At 41.9% G+C, this 16950-nt stretch overlaps 1 protein-coding gene across 8 annotated transcripts in view; it reads right to left on the bottom strand.

The window, feature by feature from the left end:
- Window positions 1-16950, bottom strand: part of Ptprt (protein tyrosine phosphatase receptor type T) — an 810280-nt gene that overhangs the window by 674043 nt on the left and 119287 nt on the right. For all 8 annotated transcript variants that reach the window (XM_033767165.1, XM_010631417.3, XM_033767166.1 and 5 more), the window contains exon 4: window positions 6808-6889. In XM_033767165.1, coding sequence (XP_033623056.1) covers window positions 6808-6889 — 82 coding nt within the window. The remainder of the gene's footprint in view (window positions 1-6807; window positions 6890-16950) is intronic.

Below are 16950 nucleotides of genomic sequence, written 5' to 3'. Positions count from 1 at the left end.
CTGTGTCACCATTTAGGTTTCAGAAAAAAAAAAAAAAAAAAACAAGGACCTCAGTGTGATCATGCACACTTGCTGGGAGAAAATAGATACCTTCTGCTGGTTTTTAAACTAATGATGACAGCTCATCGTTTAAACTAATGATGACCCCACATTCTACCTTCCAGACCCTGTGGCTAGACTGGCATCCAGGGTCCAAGGCCCAGGAAAGACCACTCTTGGTGGACTCCTCAGAGTTTAAGATTCCTGCATCTAGCCAACCTGACAAATGTCATGCTGCTTTGATTGCCTGAAATTGTTTTCTTTGGCCTCTCCTGTATAATTCTGTGAAGTCATTTTTGGAACTATCAGCTCAAGTCAATTCTTCGGGAGGGAATAGAGTGAACCTTGTAGGTCAGTTTTTGCCACAGGTTTGGAGGGCTGCATACACCCCACAGCAGAGGGGTATAAAGAATATTGACTACAGTGCTGGGAATCTTTGGGTGAGGTTTTACAAAGAGATGCTCTTCCCCTACCCTTTGTGACACTGGACAAATAATTCAGCTCTGGGATATGTGCAATTAGAGACAGATCTTCTCCAGATCAATGTCCCCAGCTTGCTTCTGGTTCCTCTCCTCCCCACTTCTCCTTTCTCGGCAACAGACTTTTGTCTTGATTCTTTCATCCTCCATCCCTCTCCTCCCTCCCTTCTTGACTCAGAATTTAGATGTTTAATGGCCTCTGGTGTTACTATTCTGGGGAATCACTGATAATTTATAGCAGAGATGTCAAATCTGTGCACCTACAAGAACCAGACAGTTATGTAAATTAATAAAGTGGTTCTGTTGTAAATCAAACACAAAACCCCCACCTCCTTGCCCCCATCTTTCCTTTTCCCACTTGTGCTAGAGACATGAGTAAAATAAAGACTTCTCTATGTAAGAAAAACAGTGATGCAAGCACAATTATATCTGGGATCTGTACCCAGCCTCAGCATTGGGAGGGCAACAAAGAGGGAACGGGTGTCTGGGAGGACGGCAGAGACCTCGCCCCCCACAGAAAGGGAGCAGCTGCTACTGAAAACCAGGAGAGGGAGGGAGGGAGGGAATGCGAGAGTGTTTTCCTCAGGGTTTCTCAAGAGAAATCCAAATTTTATGTGAAATCTCTCAATCTAAAATCATGATTGATTTTTTTTTTAAACATCACACAAATTTAACAAAACACATCAGCAGGCGGGCTCTATTTGTTCGTGGTTCCTGACATATCTCTCTTACATAAGTCACATGGAACAATTTCCGCTGGCTATCCTGGCTTTGTCTGGTCCCATCCGTTCAGTGATACCCCCATCCCTCCGTGCACCACACCCTAGGGAGAGAGTGAATGTAAGCCTTAAGCCCTAGGAAATGATCTCAACCACCTCTTCTGGCTCGGCATTCTCCCCTCTGTCTCTCACTCCTCTATGCCTCATGGCAGATTCCTCTCTCTGGGGATCCTCCTCGTGTTCCAGACCTGTGTGCCCCTCTTCTGTGAGCTCCTAACCTCTTTTACCCCTTTCTCCTCTCCCCTACTCCACTCTCCTCTTCAGCCATACACTTTCTCCATTATTTCTCCCCCAATCCCAGCTCCAGCCTCTTCAGCTCTGGAAGAGAAATTATTCCACCAGCTTCAGCTCTCACCAACCTTCAGCCAAACACAGCTGACCTCCGTACCCAGGCCAGATATCAGCTGTGGCTTTAAGCATCCCCCACTTCCTCCCTTCTGAAACGTGGCTTCCCCAAAAATGGGGTCCCACAGAGTGGGGTTAAGAGAAAGCTAGCTGTGCATTTGGGGCAAAAATGCCTTGCCGCTGGTGACATTTAAACTCCTGCAGATGTCAGTGCAGCATCTGAAGACATATTATTGTGCCCTTTATCTCGCTCTTTTAAACCTGACAGAGCTCAGTAGGAAGCCACACAATTGAAGATAAAGCTCAGTACATACATTAGAAACATGCTGTAGATGCTCTGTGGGCTCAGGCACATGGTCCTCAAGGTTGTGATGGGAAAAAATGATTTAAAAAATTCTAAAAGTCAACTTAGGAGTTAGAAACTTTGAAACCGAGTGGAAAATCGTGCTGACATTTATCGCACACAGTTATAACTGCAGAGGCCCTGCTAATGGCTAACACCGAAAAACGGCAGCGATGGGAACTATTGGCTAAAATACTTTTGGAATAACAAAAAAAATGTTAAATGGGCTATAAAATATACATGAGAGATTTCGGGTTTTAAGACAAAATAACTCCCTATAAGTATTACTCCTGGCTGTCAGTCACTGCTTTGGAAGCTTTCGGGAAAGCGTGTAAAGTCGTCACTTCAGTTCTGATTGATACAAGACACAACTTGCAAATCAGGCATTCATGCACCCACAAAACCTTTGGAATAATTACTGGAATCACTTCTTGATAAACTCTGGTCATATATTAAGGCAAAACATGTTTTGAAGGACAGACTGAAGAATGAATTGGAGAATGAAAAACCGGAGCAACTAAAGAAAATGCATTAAAAACAATAACTCTAAGGCTGGGGGCTGGGGAAAATACTTCCACTATAAAGGACAGATCACAGCTACTACATATTGCATGACATTTTCTCTCACGAGCAGCCCCCCAGGCCCATAATCAGCACTTCGGGAGGCAGCACACACACACTCAGCTCTCCACAGACCTACACCACCACCTTCCTTAAGCCAAAGATCTGGAAGCATCTTCAGTCTCCCAATCCAACTCATCAAACAGGACCAGTTAGCTATAGTCCCTATAGGCATCTATAATCCAGCCACCACTTGCTATTTCTATTTTATATTTCTTCGTAGCACTGTCTACCATCTGTTATGGGTTAAATTGTGTCCCCTGCCAAATTCACATGCTAAAGCCCTGATCCCCAGTGCTTTAGGATGTGTCTATATTTGGAAACTTAAACAAAGTGATTAAGTTCTAATGAGGCCACTGGGTGGGCCCTGATCTAATCTGACTGTGTGCTTATAAGAAAAGGAAATTTCTTACAGAGAGACACCAAGGGCCACACACAGAGGAAAGACTATGTGAGGACACAGTGAGAAGGTGAACATCTGCAAGCCAGGGAGAGAGGACTCGGGAGAAACCAAATTCATCCATACCCTGACCTTGCACTTCTAGCCTCGAGAACTTTAAGAAAATATGCTTTGATTGCTTAAACCACCCAGCGTATGGTATTTTGTCATGGCAGTCCTAACAAAGTCATTCACCATTTGTTGTATATCATATAATTATCTCATTACTCGTTTTATTGTCACTCCCTTTCACTTCAGTGGAAACTCAAGAGAAAAGATAATGAATAGAGGCCACAATCCCATAAACCTAGAATAGTTCCTAGCACTAACTCCACACTCATCACCTGGCACTAACTCTACGCTATCACCTTAGTCCCGGTCCCACCATCTCCTGCATGGCTCCAGAAGGTTCCTCCTCACACATCTCCCAACCTTCCCTATGGGCCTTCAACTCATTCCCACCAAACAACTAACCGATGTCCTACTGATCCCCAGCACTGCTTCTCTACACTTAGATTAGTATCTGGAGTGTTTATGAGGCACAGAGGCCTGAGTGGTCAGTCCCCAGGTTTACTTGGACCACTTTTTCCTCTGTTCCGTCTGTTCAGTGCACACCGACAGCGCTGAATGACTCCCACCCAGGACCCTTTAGGTCTGTCTCCTCTGGCTGAGACACTCCAGTCCCCAAGCTATTTCACAGAAAGCTCCTTCCTATGATTCCAGTCTCAGCTCAAGGCCATTTCAAAGATATCTTCCCTGACCACTCTCCCTAAGGAATTCTCCAATCTTAGTTACTCATCTTCTTCATCATCACAGTACTTACCACTATCTGAAATGATGAACTACTTATTGAATATGAGTTACTTGATTAGTGCCTTTCTTCCTACTGCCAGTTTGCTAAGTAAACACATGAGCACAAGGACCTAACTTGTCTGTCCTAAGTAAGCACTGCCCAGAACTGTTCTTGAATACATAGCACACACTCAATAATCTACTTGTTGAAAGCAAAGATGTAAAAACTCATGGGCTAGGTATGGATTGAGCACTGCTCCTTGGGAAAGGGCTTTTATTCGGCCCTACTCAACTCCCCATGATCCGTGGGCTCTGAATACACACTAGATAACTGCATATGCTGCCAAAATTTCCACATGTAATTAAGTGGGATTTTTCTAATTCTAGCCACTCTTGCAGGGAGCCCACATTGTGGTTTCTGGAAAACTTGTTCTTAAACCATCAAAGAACTGAGGGTGAACTCAGCAAAACACATTATGTAGGAGTAAAGCCAGAGCCATGTCTTTGTGAATTACATCTTATGGCCCATTCACTGGCTAACTAGCTCTCAGAGATTCTATAACCATGCAATCCATACTGGAGTGTCTCCTCAGCAGGACGATGAAGCAGTTGTCAGAAGAATTCTAAATTCACAGAGCACCAATGAAAGGAAGAGTCCAGAGGAGCCACAAAACTGGAGGTAGAAAGGCATTCGAATGCCATCCAGAGAACACTCTCCCAGGGAGACTTATCAGAAAGAATGGAGTGTTTTCCTGCCGTGGTAACAATGGACAGTGCTTAAAGCTAAAATAGAGCTTTTACTAGAATAGGATAAGACACAGTAACAAGATTGGGTGGTATGGTAGAGGTAAAAATTCCCACTAGAGCACAGAGTTCCGGGATCCAAGGAGAGAAAGTCATGTTGTATTCTGCTTGGAAGAGTCAAGCATCACCTACTAGAAAGACCAAGCCAAGCCTCCAGTGTAAAGGTATGAATGAGGAACTCAGGTAGATGATCCATGAGGACGACTGTGTACAGGGCCTGATGAAGACAGGAGACTTGTTTCAAAGAGTCTGTCTAAACCTGGGGGCCATGCAGGGATGAGCGTATGGTTAAAGGGACCACAGGTAGAGCAGATATCTCCTGACAGTCGTCTATTCTTAAGTCAAAAATCACTCTTCAATAGGTAGCTGATGCTAACAGATGTCAGGAAGGGTGATACTGTATTTAATCCTGATAAGGGGAATTCATGTACATGTATACTATGTAAACCCTGCATAGCTGCAGGGGGGCTCTAGCATCTTGTTTATATGAAGTCTGGTTCAGAAGAGATATTTCACAGTCACGACTAAATGGACGGACCCACCCAAGAAAGTCTAAAAAGCACAGGATGTAACCCAGAGAATATGGACTTTACGCCAGAATACTGAAGAAGCTAGGAGACTTCAGTATCCCTGAGATATTGATGAGTTTCTGGGAAGAAGCTCTCCAAAATACAAGCATTGTCTGGAACTTGGAATTTATTTCAAATTCCTCCAGAGAAGGTATCAAAGACAATGAGTCACAGAAGACGGAAAGATGTGGTGTTCACAGGTCTGACAAATTCACTTCAGTAAAGTGGAAAGAGTAATTTCAACTAAAGCAAGATGGATGGGGCTGAAAGGAGAACAGCACCCATATGAAAGGATTACAAGGCTCCTAAGGAGAGTACATTTGATGTCTCTTGAAGTAGCAGCAAACCACGATAGCCCACAACATAACTGCATGTTTGAACTCTCAACCTAAGCAAGAGTTTAATCTCCAAAGTCATTGGCATTAAGTGAGTGACCACTTATTCCAACTCTGATGTTTAGAGGTGGTATTTCTGGAAAGTGAGTAGGCTTAATAAGGTCATTAGGGTGAAGCACTTATGATGAAATCCTGCTGTCTTTATAAGAAGAGAGACAGAGACCACACAGACACACATGCACACCCTGTCTCTTTCCATGTGATGTTATACACTGCTCCAGGACATTGCCAGCAAACTTGTCACCAGATCTGAGCCAAGTGCACTGCCACAGCCTTGAACCTGCCTCTGGTACTTCTTTATAGTAACAAAAAGCCGACTAACCCTATAATCCGTGGTCCTATCAGGAGAGCGGAGAGAGTTCTCCTAGGGTATGTGGAACGAGATGACTGCTTAGAAACCAATAGAAATTCCAAAATGCAGAGTACTGACAAACTCTGGGGCTAGCATCCCAGCTACCCTTTCTGCAAGCTGCCACAATCCCCATGCATATAGCTCTGATTACAGAGCAGCCCTGGAACAAATGTCTCTAGAAATGATGTCATCACAATCACCTTCACTCAGGACTTGCTCTCTTTGATTCAGCAAGGAAAAGGAAACACATTCAAGTGTCTCTAAATATGACAAAGAGGGAATTTCAAAGGGAAAGTGGATGGATATGGAGGATGGGCTGCCTCTGAGTGTTCTTGACACGGTACCATAAGTACTACGAACAGAAATCTCTCTGCCTAAAGGAAGCTGATGAGTACATTTTAAATTATTTTTTTAAATAATTAATAGCTTTGGGGTACTTTTCCCTGTGAGTGAACAGTGCTCTAATTTTCTCAGTGTTTTGGTGTCATTTCTTTTTTAAAGACAATTGCACAAGATTCTATCCAAAGCCCTCTAATTCTTCCACTTCAGTGGTCTGAATCCCACTAATAAACAATCAGGACTTTAGACTCCCTTAATAATGGAGAGAGATTCAAACGAAGATGTTTTGCCACTCTCTGCAAATTCCTAGAGGTGTTGCCTGTTGAACAGGCCAGCAAAATTATGGATTTATTCAAGACTGATTGCATTGGGTATGTAAGCATTTTTGAAGGATTAAAAGAGAGAGCGAGTGAGAGATGGTTGTGAGCTGAATGAATAGGGGAGGTGCAGCCTCCCCGCTATCCAGTCTGGCATGGAGCAAGGCTGCGCTGGGGGAAGGGGACAGACTTACTGCACGGATGAGCAAGGACCCGGACCTCGTCCACAGCGATGCAGCCAGGATGACCTTTCAAAGAGACGGATTCAAAAATCACCTGCAACACACAGGGCAGGAGTCAATTTTGCAGAAGCTGTTTTAGGCATTCATTTTAGGTGGCTGCCCAGCCCCCAGTTCCTTTTATGTTACAGCTTCCCATTAGAACCAACCAAAGAATCCCTATGTTAGGATGGCACACTGCCCTGACAGCTGACTTGGATTTTAAAAACAAGGCAAAAAGATCACACTCTGGCGACTAGTGACAGAAGTCAGCCACATGGGACATTTTTAATGGACTTCAGAAGTAACACTCAGACGCAGGAAAAGCAAGCTGAACCTGGCCTGGGGACCCCAATTTGCCCTTCTTTCAATGTGGTTTCAACTGAGGCACAGGAGAAGAACCACTTCAGCCTGCTTCTGAAGGATGAGAAAGATGCTTACCTTGGAAACCAGCGTAAGCCAAGGGGATTCACTCTGATTCGATTCTACATTCCCAAGTAACACACTTAATCTGCGTTTCTTAATAACACCTTTTAAAAATAAGCAACAACCTACCTGTTGGTATCCAGGAACAGAGCTCAATAAGTTCTTTCAATTCTTCACTCTGACTCCAGCCTCACTTCTTATTAAAGATTTCATCATTCAATTAGCAGTTTCCCTCCCACCCTCTGTCTCCATATAGAGGATATGAATAGCTTTGTGGGGAATATCCTTGATCTCCCTAATTATCAGTACCTTCACCTCCAACCTGCTACAGCTGTATCCTCAGCCTGACCTTTTTCTATTCTAAACCTTGGAAATTCCACTTTTCCACACTTTGGTATAATTTCCTACTCCACAGTCCAATCCCAACTCACTTCTCTTTGATCTGCTTCTAGGACTCATATGGTATCTGGACCTCTGCTCTTCGAGAGTCTATCCACACACCTTGACCTTTCCTATACTCCACAAGCCCAAGTTCCCCCAGCCTGTTGGCTAACACCCATACCATTTTCTGCATTCATCCCGATACGTTTACACCTTTATTCCAACATTGCTGAGCCTACTGCAATTCTGCCATCTCCACTACTGTACCTCACACAAGTGTCCCCTCTCATGATCCACCCATCTAGTTCCAGCAGACATCACATCTTCAGGAGGCAAGAAAAGAAGACAAGGGGCTGATTTCTAAAGTGGTATTCACCCACGTAATCTTTTTTCTTTTTGGTACTGGGGATTGAACTCAGGACCTTGTGCTTGAGAGACAGGTAGCAGCACCACTGAGCTAAATCCCCACCTAGTCTTTATCCGCACCAACAACAATCTTTTCTCTGCAGGAAATGCCAGTACTCTTGACTCCGATTTCCCACTGCATTTTCTAACTTCTTGGTTCTTTCAGTTTTCTCTCTTTATCCTATATCTTCAAACCCTCTCTTTCATCCTTGACCTTGACATATGTAAATGCATGGGCTTCTTTTCTTGAAAAATACCCCTTTGTAGTACATTCTTCTCTATTACCTGCCAGGTGTGTTTCAATCACACTTCAAATTCTCAATAGGTGAATCAGCACTCACTCCCAACATTACCTTACTTCCTCCTACAAAACCTCAGTCTGCCAAGGAATGTGGATTTTTGTCTCCAACACATTCCCGAAACTGTTTTCATGACAGACATAGCAATAATCCTAAGTGTGGAGAGCAATGAATATTTTTTCTACTCTATCATGCTTTAAGAAGGCAGATGATGTGATACCTGAGCTCAGGATCAAAAGGCTTGAGTTAGAGTTGTGGCTGTGCCACTTACTGGTGTGTGACCTTGGGCAAGATACCTTACTGCTCTGTGGCTGTTTCTGTCTACAATTGCAGTGTCTACCTCACTGCAGAATCTTTTGTATTAAAGTAGTTAATATTCTAATTAGGGCAATAGAATATTCTCAAATGTCTACTGTAATTATCACTGTTTGAACACTCTTCTACAACTGTCAGTGTTCATTACTTCTCCCTTTTTGGATCTCCCCATTATTTGGGCTCAGGATGTTTCATTCTCATGGTTTTTCACATAAATCTGAGACTATTCTACCTTCAATCCGGAGACCTCCTTTGCCTTAACACTCAGTTAACAATAGCAGCATTTGTTAAGTCTGCCCCAGCTCTGCTATGAGGACGGACCTTAGGAAGGTGCCTTTTGTAGGTTGAAAATAATCGTATATCTGTGTCACTGTTGTGGTTCGACCTACTAACAGTTTTTATCTCTCTACCACCTTGATGGCATTCAAGACAAACCTTTTCCCTCACTCTTTTTCTCCTCGGTTTAAGCCAATCCTGCGGATTAATGGCAAGATACACGATGAAATCACCAGGAAAACTTCCCTGTGGAATCTTTTTGTGGCTTATGTGGTCCAGATCTGTGGATTCAAAGCTCAGTGTTGTCAGTGGGACTCAGAGCTCTAATAGTTAGAACAAATGAGCAGGAAACTGTTGAAGACCGTGGCAATGGCTGTGAAGAGGCAGCTTCCTTGGTGGTAGAAGATCTATCAGTAAAGTAACATGTGGCTCCCTGGGAACTATGTGAAGGGATTGGGTATGAGAAATACACAAAGCGGGGCAGCTGCTCTAGCCTGACAATCATTCTAGCAGAGTGGTTTATTAAGACAGCAGGGTCCTTCAGAGAGAATTAACAAACAGAAGTGCGCAGGATGTGAGAAAGCTTGCAAAAATAAAATTCTGGTAACTGCCTCTTCCTCAGAAGGGAAAATCAACAGAAAGCCTTTCTATAAAGAATCACGTCTAGTTATATTTTTTAATAACTCAAAGGAAACCAAAATCAAAGTCCATAGGAAAAAAGTAAAGTAAAATAATACAATATAAAATCAATCCATTTAAAAAGAAATAGCATGGACATATTCAGACTGTGTAATAAAAAAAATGACAAAAGTAAGAAAAAATAATTCTGTTTTGACAATAAATATAAAGGAGTTAAAATAGAGACAAACCCCCAGACTGTCTAAATAATCAGAGTCTAATTGTATGCCATAACATAAACACCTAAAACAGAATGGCTCAATAATCTTAAAAATAATAGGTTTAACAAGAACATAATACAGAAAGGCAAGTACACGGAAAATAGTTGTTGTAAAAATTATGTGACTGCTTCAAAGTAGACCTTCAACCAATAAGAAAAGTAAAATCCACTAAGTGGACAAAATGACCGCTTTTTAAAAAAATACATTAGTCAAGAAACTTATAAGGAAAATACAGTGAAGAAACAGAGTATTTGAAGACTTTAACCCATGTCTTAGATTCTGACTAATCAAACAGAAAAGGTAAAGATAACATCTATATTTATAAATAAATATATCATATAAAATTAGTATAATGTTATATTATTAATATATAATATAAATGGTGAAAATACATGTAATATAAGGAATAATGTATCAGAGAGAGTGAAACCTCTGTTCAAATGATCAAGGATTTATGAAAAGATCATAGCACACCTGTAATCCCAGCTCTTGAAAGGCTGAGTCAGGAGGATCCCTGTGAGTTCAAAGGCCAGTCTGAACTATATAGCAAGACCCTGTCTCAAAAAATAAAACAAAAAGAAAAGTTCATAAACTAGATCACAGTATAGCTTCAATAAATCTCTCAAAGAAGAAAATTATATAAATTGGGTCTATACACTTTCTAGTCAAATCTACCAGGGATTTAGCTCAGTGGCACCATGCCTGCCTTGCAAGCACAAGGTCCTGAGTTCAATCCCTGGTACAAAAAAAAAAAAAAAAAAAAAAAAAAAAAAAAAAAAAAAAAAAAAAAAAAAAAAAGAATAAAAATAATGACAAAGTCTTAAAAATCAATTTCTTAAAGATACACAAGATACACAATACCTTCTTAATAACTATGATGTCAAAGTATGCTTTGTATATTAACAAAAGTCTGAAACAAAATTGAAAGTCAGTGACAAGCTAAGAACAATGCTTGCAATACATATGCCAGCTAAAAGGAATATATCCTTTTTTGTGTGCAAAGGACTATTGAGAATTAAAAAAAAATGAATAAACCCTCCAAAAGAAAAGCTGGAAAATGATTTCAGCAGGTAATTCACAAAAGATAAAGTAGAACGGTAATTGTCTTTGAATGCAAATTTTTTTAATGACACGGGAAAGTCTCAGAAGGTGCCCCCCAGAAGATACCTGCAGCTCAGAGTAGAGGTGATTGCCCCGTCACTGTGCACGGGTGTAGGGATCTGGAACACAGGAAGCCCCTTGCCCATGACCTGGCCAGCGCTATCTCCTGAGGGCAGATACCACAAAGGCATAGGAGGATGCCAGGACCCTCGGAGATGAAAACACCTAACTGGGAGTTCAGAAGACAGCCGGAATGCTTAGATTTGGTCAACCACACTCAAAAGGAAACTCAAACCAAGGTCCCTGAGGAATGAGTCAGGAAATGAGAAAGAACAAGGGCACGAGCAGAGTCTGGAGACCACTTTAATGTTGGCTATCCTCAGAGAAAAGGTGGTGGGGGACGGAAATAGGCCATGGATCCTCAGTGGGGCTATGTCAGTACATGGAAGCAGAGACCCTGGGTCCAGGGACCACATTAGAAGACCTGGGCTGTGTATCCCAGATTTGTGAGGAACACTCTTCAACCCCAAGGCTCCCCTGTGGACTTACTGTCAACTGCATGAGGACCACCTTTGCAAGCTCACGGGAGACCTCCTGGTGCAGGTGCTGGGGAAATGGGATTCCACATAAAGGTGCAGCACTCTCTCCCTGTGAATGAGGAATTGTGCAAAGCCAGGAAGAAAGAGGCTCAGAGAAGTTCATGTGGCACCACAGAAAGTTGTGTTGTGTGCACTGAAGGAGGAGAGTGTAGATATGTCAGGCTGTGATTTAAGGGACCTGGTATTTTATCATCTTGTATTTCTTGAACAGAGAACACACATGACAAAAATGTCAAGAGACTGTAAACATTCACTTAAAAGAGAAAAATATGGCCTTATCAGAACTCTTAGGAAGAAGACCACATAAATTTTCATGGGAAAGAATTACTTAAAGCAAAATTAAGAGATGCTCTTTCCCACTCCAGCCCAAGGAGGCCTATATAATAATGAAGAGGATTTGTTGTTTATAGCAGTGGGTGGAAAGAGTAAGGGAGGAGATGGGGTGGAGTTACAAGAGAGAGAGAGAGGCTTCTCACTCTGATAAACCGTGTTGAACGGTCAGTGAAGTTACTATAACTACAGCATGCTGGAGGCCAGGGGGGTTCCGGAGAAAGGGACTGGGTTTGCAATCCAGCTGGATCAAAGTCAAATGAGCCCTTAATTTCAGGGGTCTACATAGAGATAAAGGCTGAATAAACAGTCATTTTATGTAGGCAGGTGATACAGAACATAGCAAGTAGGTGGCTGCGAAATGAATAAAAAAATTTTTTTTAATCTTCGGAAAGAAAAATTCAGAATCATTAAAAATATTAAGTAGAATTAACATCACTAGATAAAGACAGTGATCCCAAACACCTGGCTTAATGGACATTCAATCAGCACCTGATTTCCTGAGAGGAGCCAGGTATGGAGCAATGGGCTGTGGAGGGACTTTCTCACCTGGGGCCCTGTTAAGGCCCAGCATCAGAAAGCCCTGTAATGAGAACAATGAAATTTGTGCTTATCACAGAGCTATGGTCAGTTTAAGATTGTAAAATATGACTTTAATAAATGAAAGCATAAACCATCAAATCTGAAGCCCAGCAATGTTGGAAAACAAGTTGTGTTTTGTCCACAGAATTCTACATGCAGTATCAGAGCAAGGACTGGTGAATTTTAAGACTGGTTTTGCTCTTGCCTTTGAGTCTCCTAGGATGTTCCATTTGTGCACCACAGTACTTGTGTGTGAGGTAAAAGTGAGTACATGTCAGTCTGCAAGTATGCAGGTGCTTGGGCACATATGTGTATCCTGTTCGTGATCATGTGAGTATTCTAGTGTCTGTGTACGTATGTGCATATGACACACATTTTTCCAAACTGGTGCTCTCAACGTATTAGTGCTTTTTCCACTACAATGCTGAGAGCAGAAGAGAATAATGCTGTCGTGTCCAACACACTGCAAGTCAGAAAGGACTAAAGATGAGACTGCTTCTGGCACCTCTGAGAGTGTGAGGACAGGCCAACAGGCCAAGCAGCAGTGATTTTTCTTTTTCTTTTTCTTTTTTTTTCTTAAAAAAGGTTTCCTCTATCTCCCCTTTTCTCTTTCTTTCCTTCCTTTTTTTTTTTTTAATTTGTTCCAACAATCTCTGAACTTCACTGAGCGCTGAACACAATGCTACAAATTTTCTCAGTTTAATCCACCAAAAGACCATTCATTGTACTTACTACTCCTCTTTCCATTTTACAAATGTGAGAACTGTGATTCCAAATGATAACAGGGACAGCCAACATTAAAAGCTAGAGATCAGAAGATTCTCAAAACAACAAGCAATTTTCCCTAAGTACAAGGCACAGAGTTTGGAGCCAGGGGACCCAGACAGGATTATGGGGAATTTAGTTGACTGATAATGTCCTCTACTCTAAGAGTCAAGACAGGCTGCTTCCTAATGCAGGGAGTCACTGTGCAGATAAATGAGAGGCAACAGGCTTGCCTCAGAGCAAGGACTACCAGGAGCTCAGGAAAGGCTTTCTCCCCAAAATTCCATCAAAGAGCATGAAAAATGGTGCGGCTATTCTCCTTCTGGGTCACTTTTCCTGCTCATTGTCCTTTGACTTGTGGTCCTATCCTGTGCCCATTTGTCCCAGGCCCAAGTAGAGGGGTTCTAATTAGACTCCTAAGGCCTCCTCTGGCTATCCCTGAGCCCTGGAGATCTCTGAGGTTTATACTCAGTGATACAGGGGAGCCAGCCTAGGGACCAGGCCTTTGGATTCTGGCCCCAGTTTTGACAATGATTTGCTGTGTGTTCTTGGACTTAATTAGCCATCTCTCCACATCAGCTTGATGACCCACCTCAGGGTACTTTCAGCAAACCATGGCCTGGAATTCAGATCCAGTCCACCACTCATTATTGTACATAAAATTTTACCAGAAGTCACATATGTTTATTCATTCATATATTGTCTATGGCAGCTTGCATGGTACAATGGCAGAGTTGAGTAATTATAGTACAACAAAGACTTTAAGGGTCACTAAAATGAAAATATTTTCTGCCTTACCCTCTATAGAAAAATGTTGACCTGAACCACGAGTTAAAGATGAACCACAGCCACATGTGCCAACACACACTTTGTAAATCTCTATCAATAGGGAGATTCTATCATTTATCAGCCAAACCAGAATTCCTGATGAAATAGATGCTCTCAACAATTTCACCAAGGCAAGAGGAGGAAATCAGGGTTGTCCCAGGAGAAGCATAATGAAGAGCCATCCGTCTATAGAATACTACCTCTGTGGTAAGATGTTCACATGAGCAAAAGAGGCATCAGATCAAACTTAGATTGAGGTCAATATATTGAGTACCAATATACAGATTTCTCTCTGATGGCTCAAAACCCCCGCTGGGCCGTCTCTGGCTCCTGAAAGGGGAGACTCCATGTAGCTTCTCCACATTGTTGTGACCTCAACCCCATCACCCTTCACCACAGGGCAACTCAGCAATCAGCTGTTCCATATGTGGTGGGGATTCTTCCCAAAATATATACACAACAGCTTCTCTCTTCACGTAGTTATGCAGGTAGACAATATAGGGTGATACCCTGAATGACATTCTAAAACCCCAAATGCTCTGGAACAAAGTCATGTTTTCATAGTTATATAAAGTAATTTGGTGGTAAAACGGGCTGAGCTGTTCTGACACTATTTACAGTCTTAATCTATCCTACTTACTGTGAATGTGTGTAAGCTTTGCTGTAGAGATATTAGTACAGTGCACTTGACTATGGGGTGCTGCCCCAGAGCTTACTAGGGATGTTATAAAGTACATGGTATATGCAAATATTTTACCTTTTAAATTCCAAACATTGTGAATTTTGAAACATGTCTGATGCCATAAGCTTCAGATAAAGGTTTATGCACTTGGTACTGTACTAGTAAACACATATTGCACACAGGGGAAAGACACAGAAATGACCCCAAAGGTATATTATAGTGGTACCTTGGTTCACAAACTCAACTCTCTTTCTGAGATTCTGTTCACAGACATAAATGGACAAGAAGTGAATCAGATTTTCCCATAAAGGCAACACGTTGAACCTAATCATTGAATTTGATTCTGTTCTTGTCCAACTCAGTCCATAGCCACAATCATGGAAAGAATCAAGTTCACGAACTGAGGTACCACTGGATCTCACAACAGCTGGGATAAAATATACCACATTATTAATGACAAACTTACTAGTGCCAAGGTTTCTATTTTTCACCACTTTTATTGATACGTTATTGCTGCTCTAAAGGAGCGAGTGGGGGGCTTCAACTGACCCAAAGGATCGCAGGACACACTGACCTCCTCAAGGCCTGGCTTTGCCTGACTTGCAGCTGCATTCCTCATAGCTGGCACTTGTCTGGGTCGAACAGGACGCCCTCACTAAATTACTGACAACTGGATTACGAGTAAATGGAGTGAGTCACAGTTTATGAAAACACACATGTGACCACTACCATCTTCATGCAACTTAAACTGAATTCTTTCGACCGGCTTTCTCCTTTCCACTGGTTTTCTCTCTCCTACTTTCTCTTTCCTTCCCATTCTCTCTCTAACTTGCCTTACTTCTTGCCTCTATTTCTTGACCAAAGATGGGCAGAGCAAACAAGGATGGCAGAGAATGGAAGGAAGTGTGGTCCCAGCATGGCTATTAAGGCTCCTCTCGCAGGCTGCTTGCAGAGCTCTTTGGGGTCATGCAGAAAACTTGCAATGACTGAGAGTCTCTATTCTGCTCCAATGTGTCATCCTACTAGACTCTCTTTTAAGTCTCCTACCAAGTAATTCCAAAGTATAAACCCACCCACCGAAAATTAGCAGGCTGCAGAGGTATGACAGAGCACGACAGTCAGCGGACTCCGCTCAGCATAAAGCCGGGAGCCTTTCAGGAGCTCAGCTCTGGAGTTACGGCTTCATCTCCTTGCCCCAGGAGTCCTGGTGGGACCAATCATTTCAAGAACTCTAATAGAGGAAGTAACGTGGTAAGAGTTTCTCCCCGCTGTCTACTACAAAAGCCACGAGGCACACAAAGCTATTAAAATGCAGCTAGTAAGACTGGGTAACTGATTTTTTTTTTTCCATTTTACTCCATTTTAATTACTTCAAATGCAAATTTAAAAACAGATATTCAATCCAGCTATTAGAAAACCTTTAAGCATGTTTGGAATATGTGTATAAATCCACTTCTTTAACTGCGCATTTTACAAAATCTAAATACAGACTGCTATTTCCAGTGAAAATGTAGCATTTGAACTGAGATTTGGTATAAGTGGAAAATATACACTGGATTTTGAAAGCTTATAAAGAATGAAAACTATCTCACTAATAATTATTCCACTTACTTACATGTTGGAGTGATAATATTTTGAATACACTGGATTGAGTAAAATGTTACAAAATTAATTTTACTAATTTCTTGTGCCTTTTTAATGACTTCTAAAATTCATAAATTAGACATGGCTCACATTATGTTTACATTGGACTGTGCGATGACCTTAGACTCAATCCTCTGTACTGAAAAAATAAAAGATGGATTTATGTAAGCTTTACCTTAATAGTTTTGTTTAAAGAAAAAACCTCAACAGCTTCAATCTAAAAAGACCCAGAGTCCCTCCAAGGCTGCTGTGTGGGCTAGAACAAATCTGTGCACCACGTGAGATCAGTTCACAATGAGACGAGCAGGGAAAGTGGAAGAGGTGTTTAGAAACATATGCAATTTAGCACTGCTGTGACATTTTCAAATTGTAATTTGTAAAGGTACTGGTCTACAGTGAGTTAGGGGAGAGAGTGTTCCTTCCTCATAGGCAGTTTGAGTAGCACTGCTTTTCACTAGAAAGGGGTTCTATCTCATTAAGCTGGTATTAGAAACTCCAGTAATAGAGTTGCCCTGCAGGCTCATCTCCTTGTATATTTACAATGAACCTTTTTATAATGAACCCTCGATGGATTGAGAGCTTTCAAA

This window comes from Fukomys damarensis, unplaced genomic scaffold, assembly GCF_012274545.1.
Source record: "Fukomys damarensis isolate Sample0158 unplaced genomic scaffold, DMR_v1.0_HiC HiC_scaffold_22, whole genome shotgun sequence".
Taxonomy (NCBI): Eukaryota; Metazoa; Chordata; class Mammalia; order Rodentia; family Bathyergidae; genus Fukomys; species Fukomys damarensis.
The sequence above is the reverse complement of the archived record's forward strand: the minus strand, read 5'-3'. Positions and strand labels throughout refer to the sequence as shown.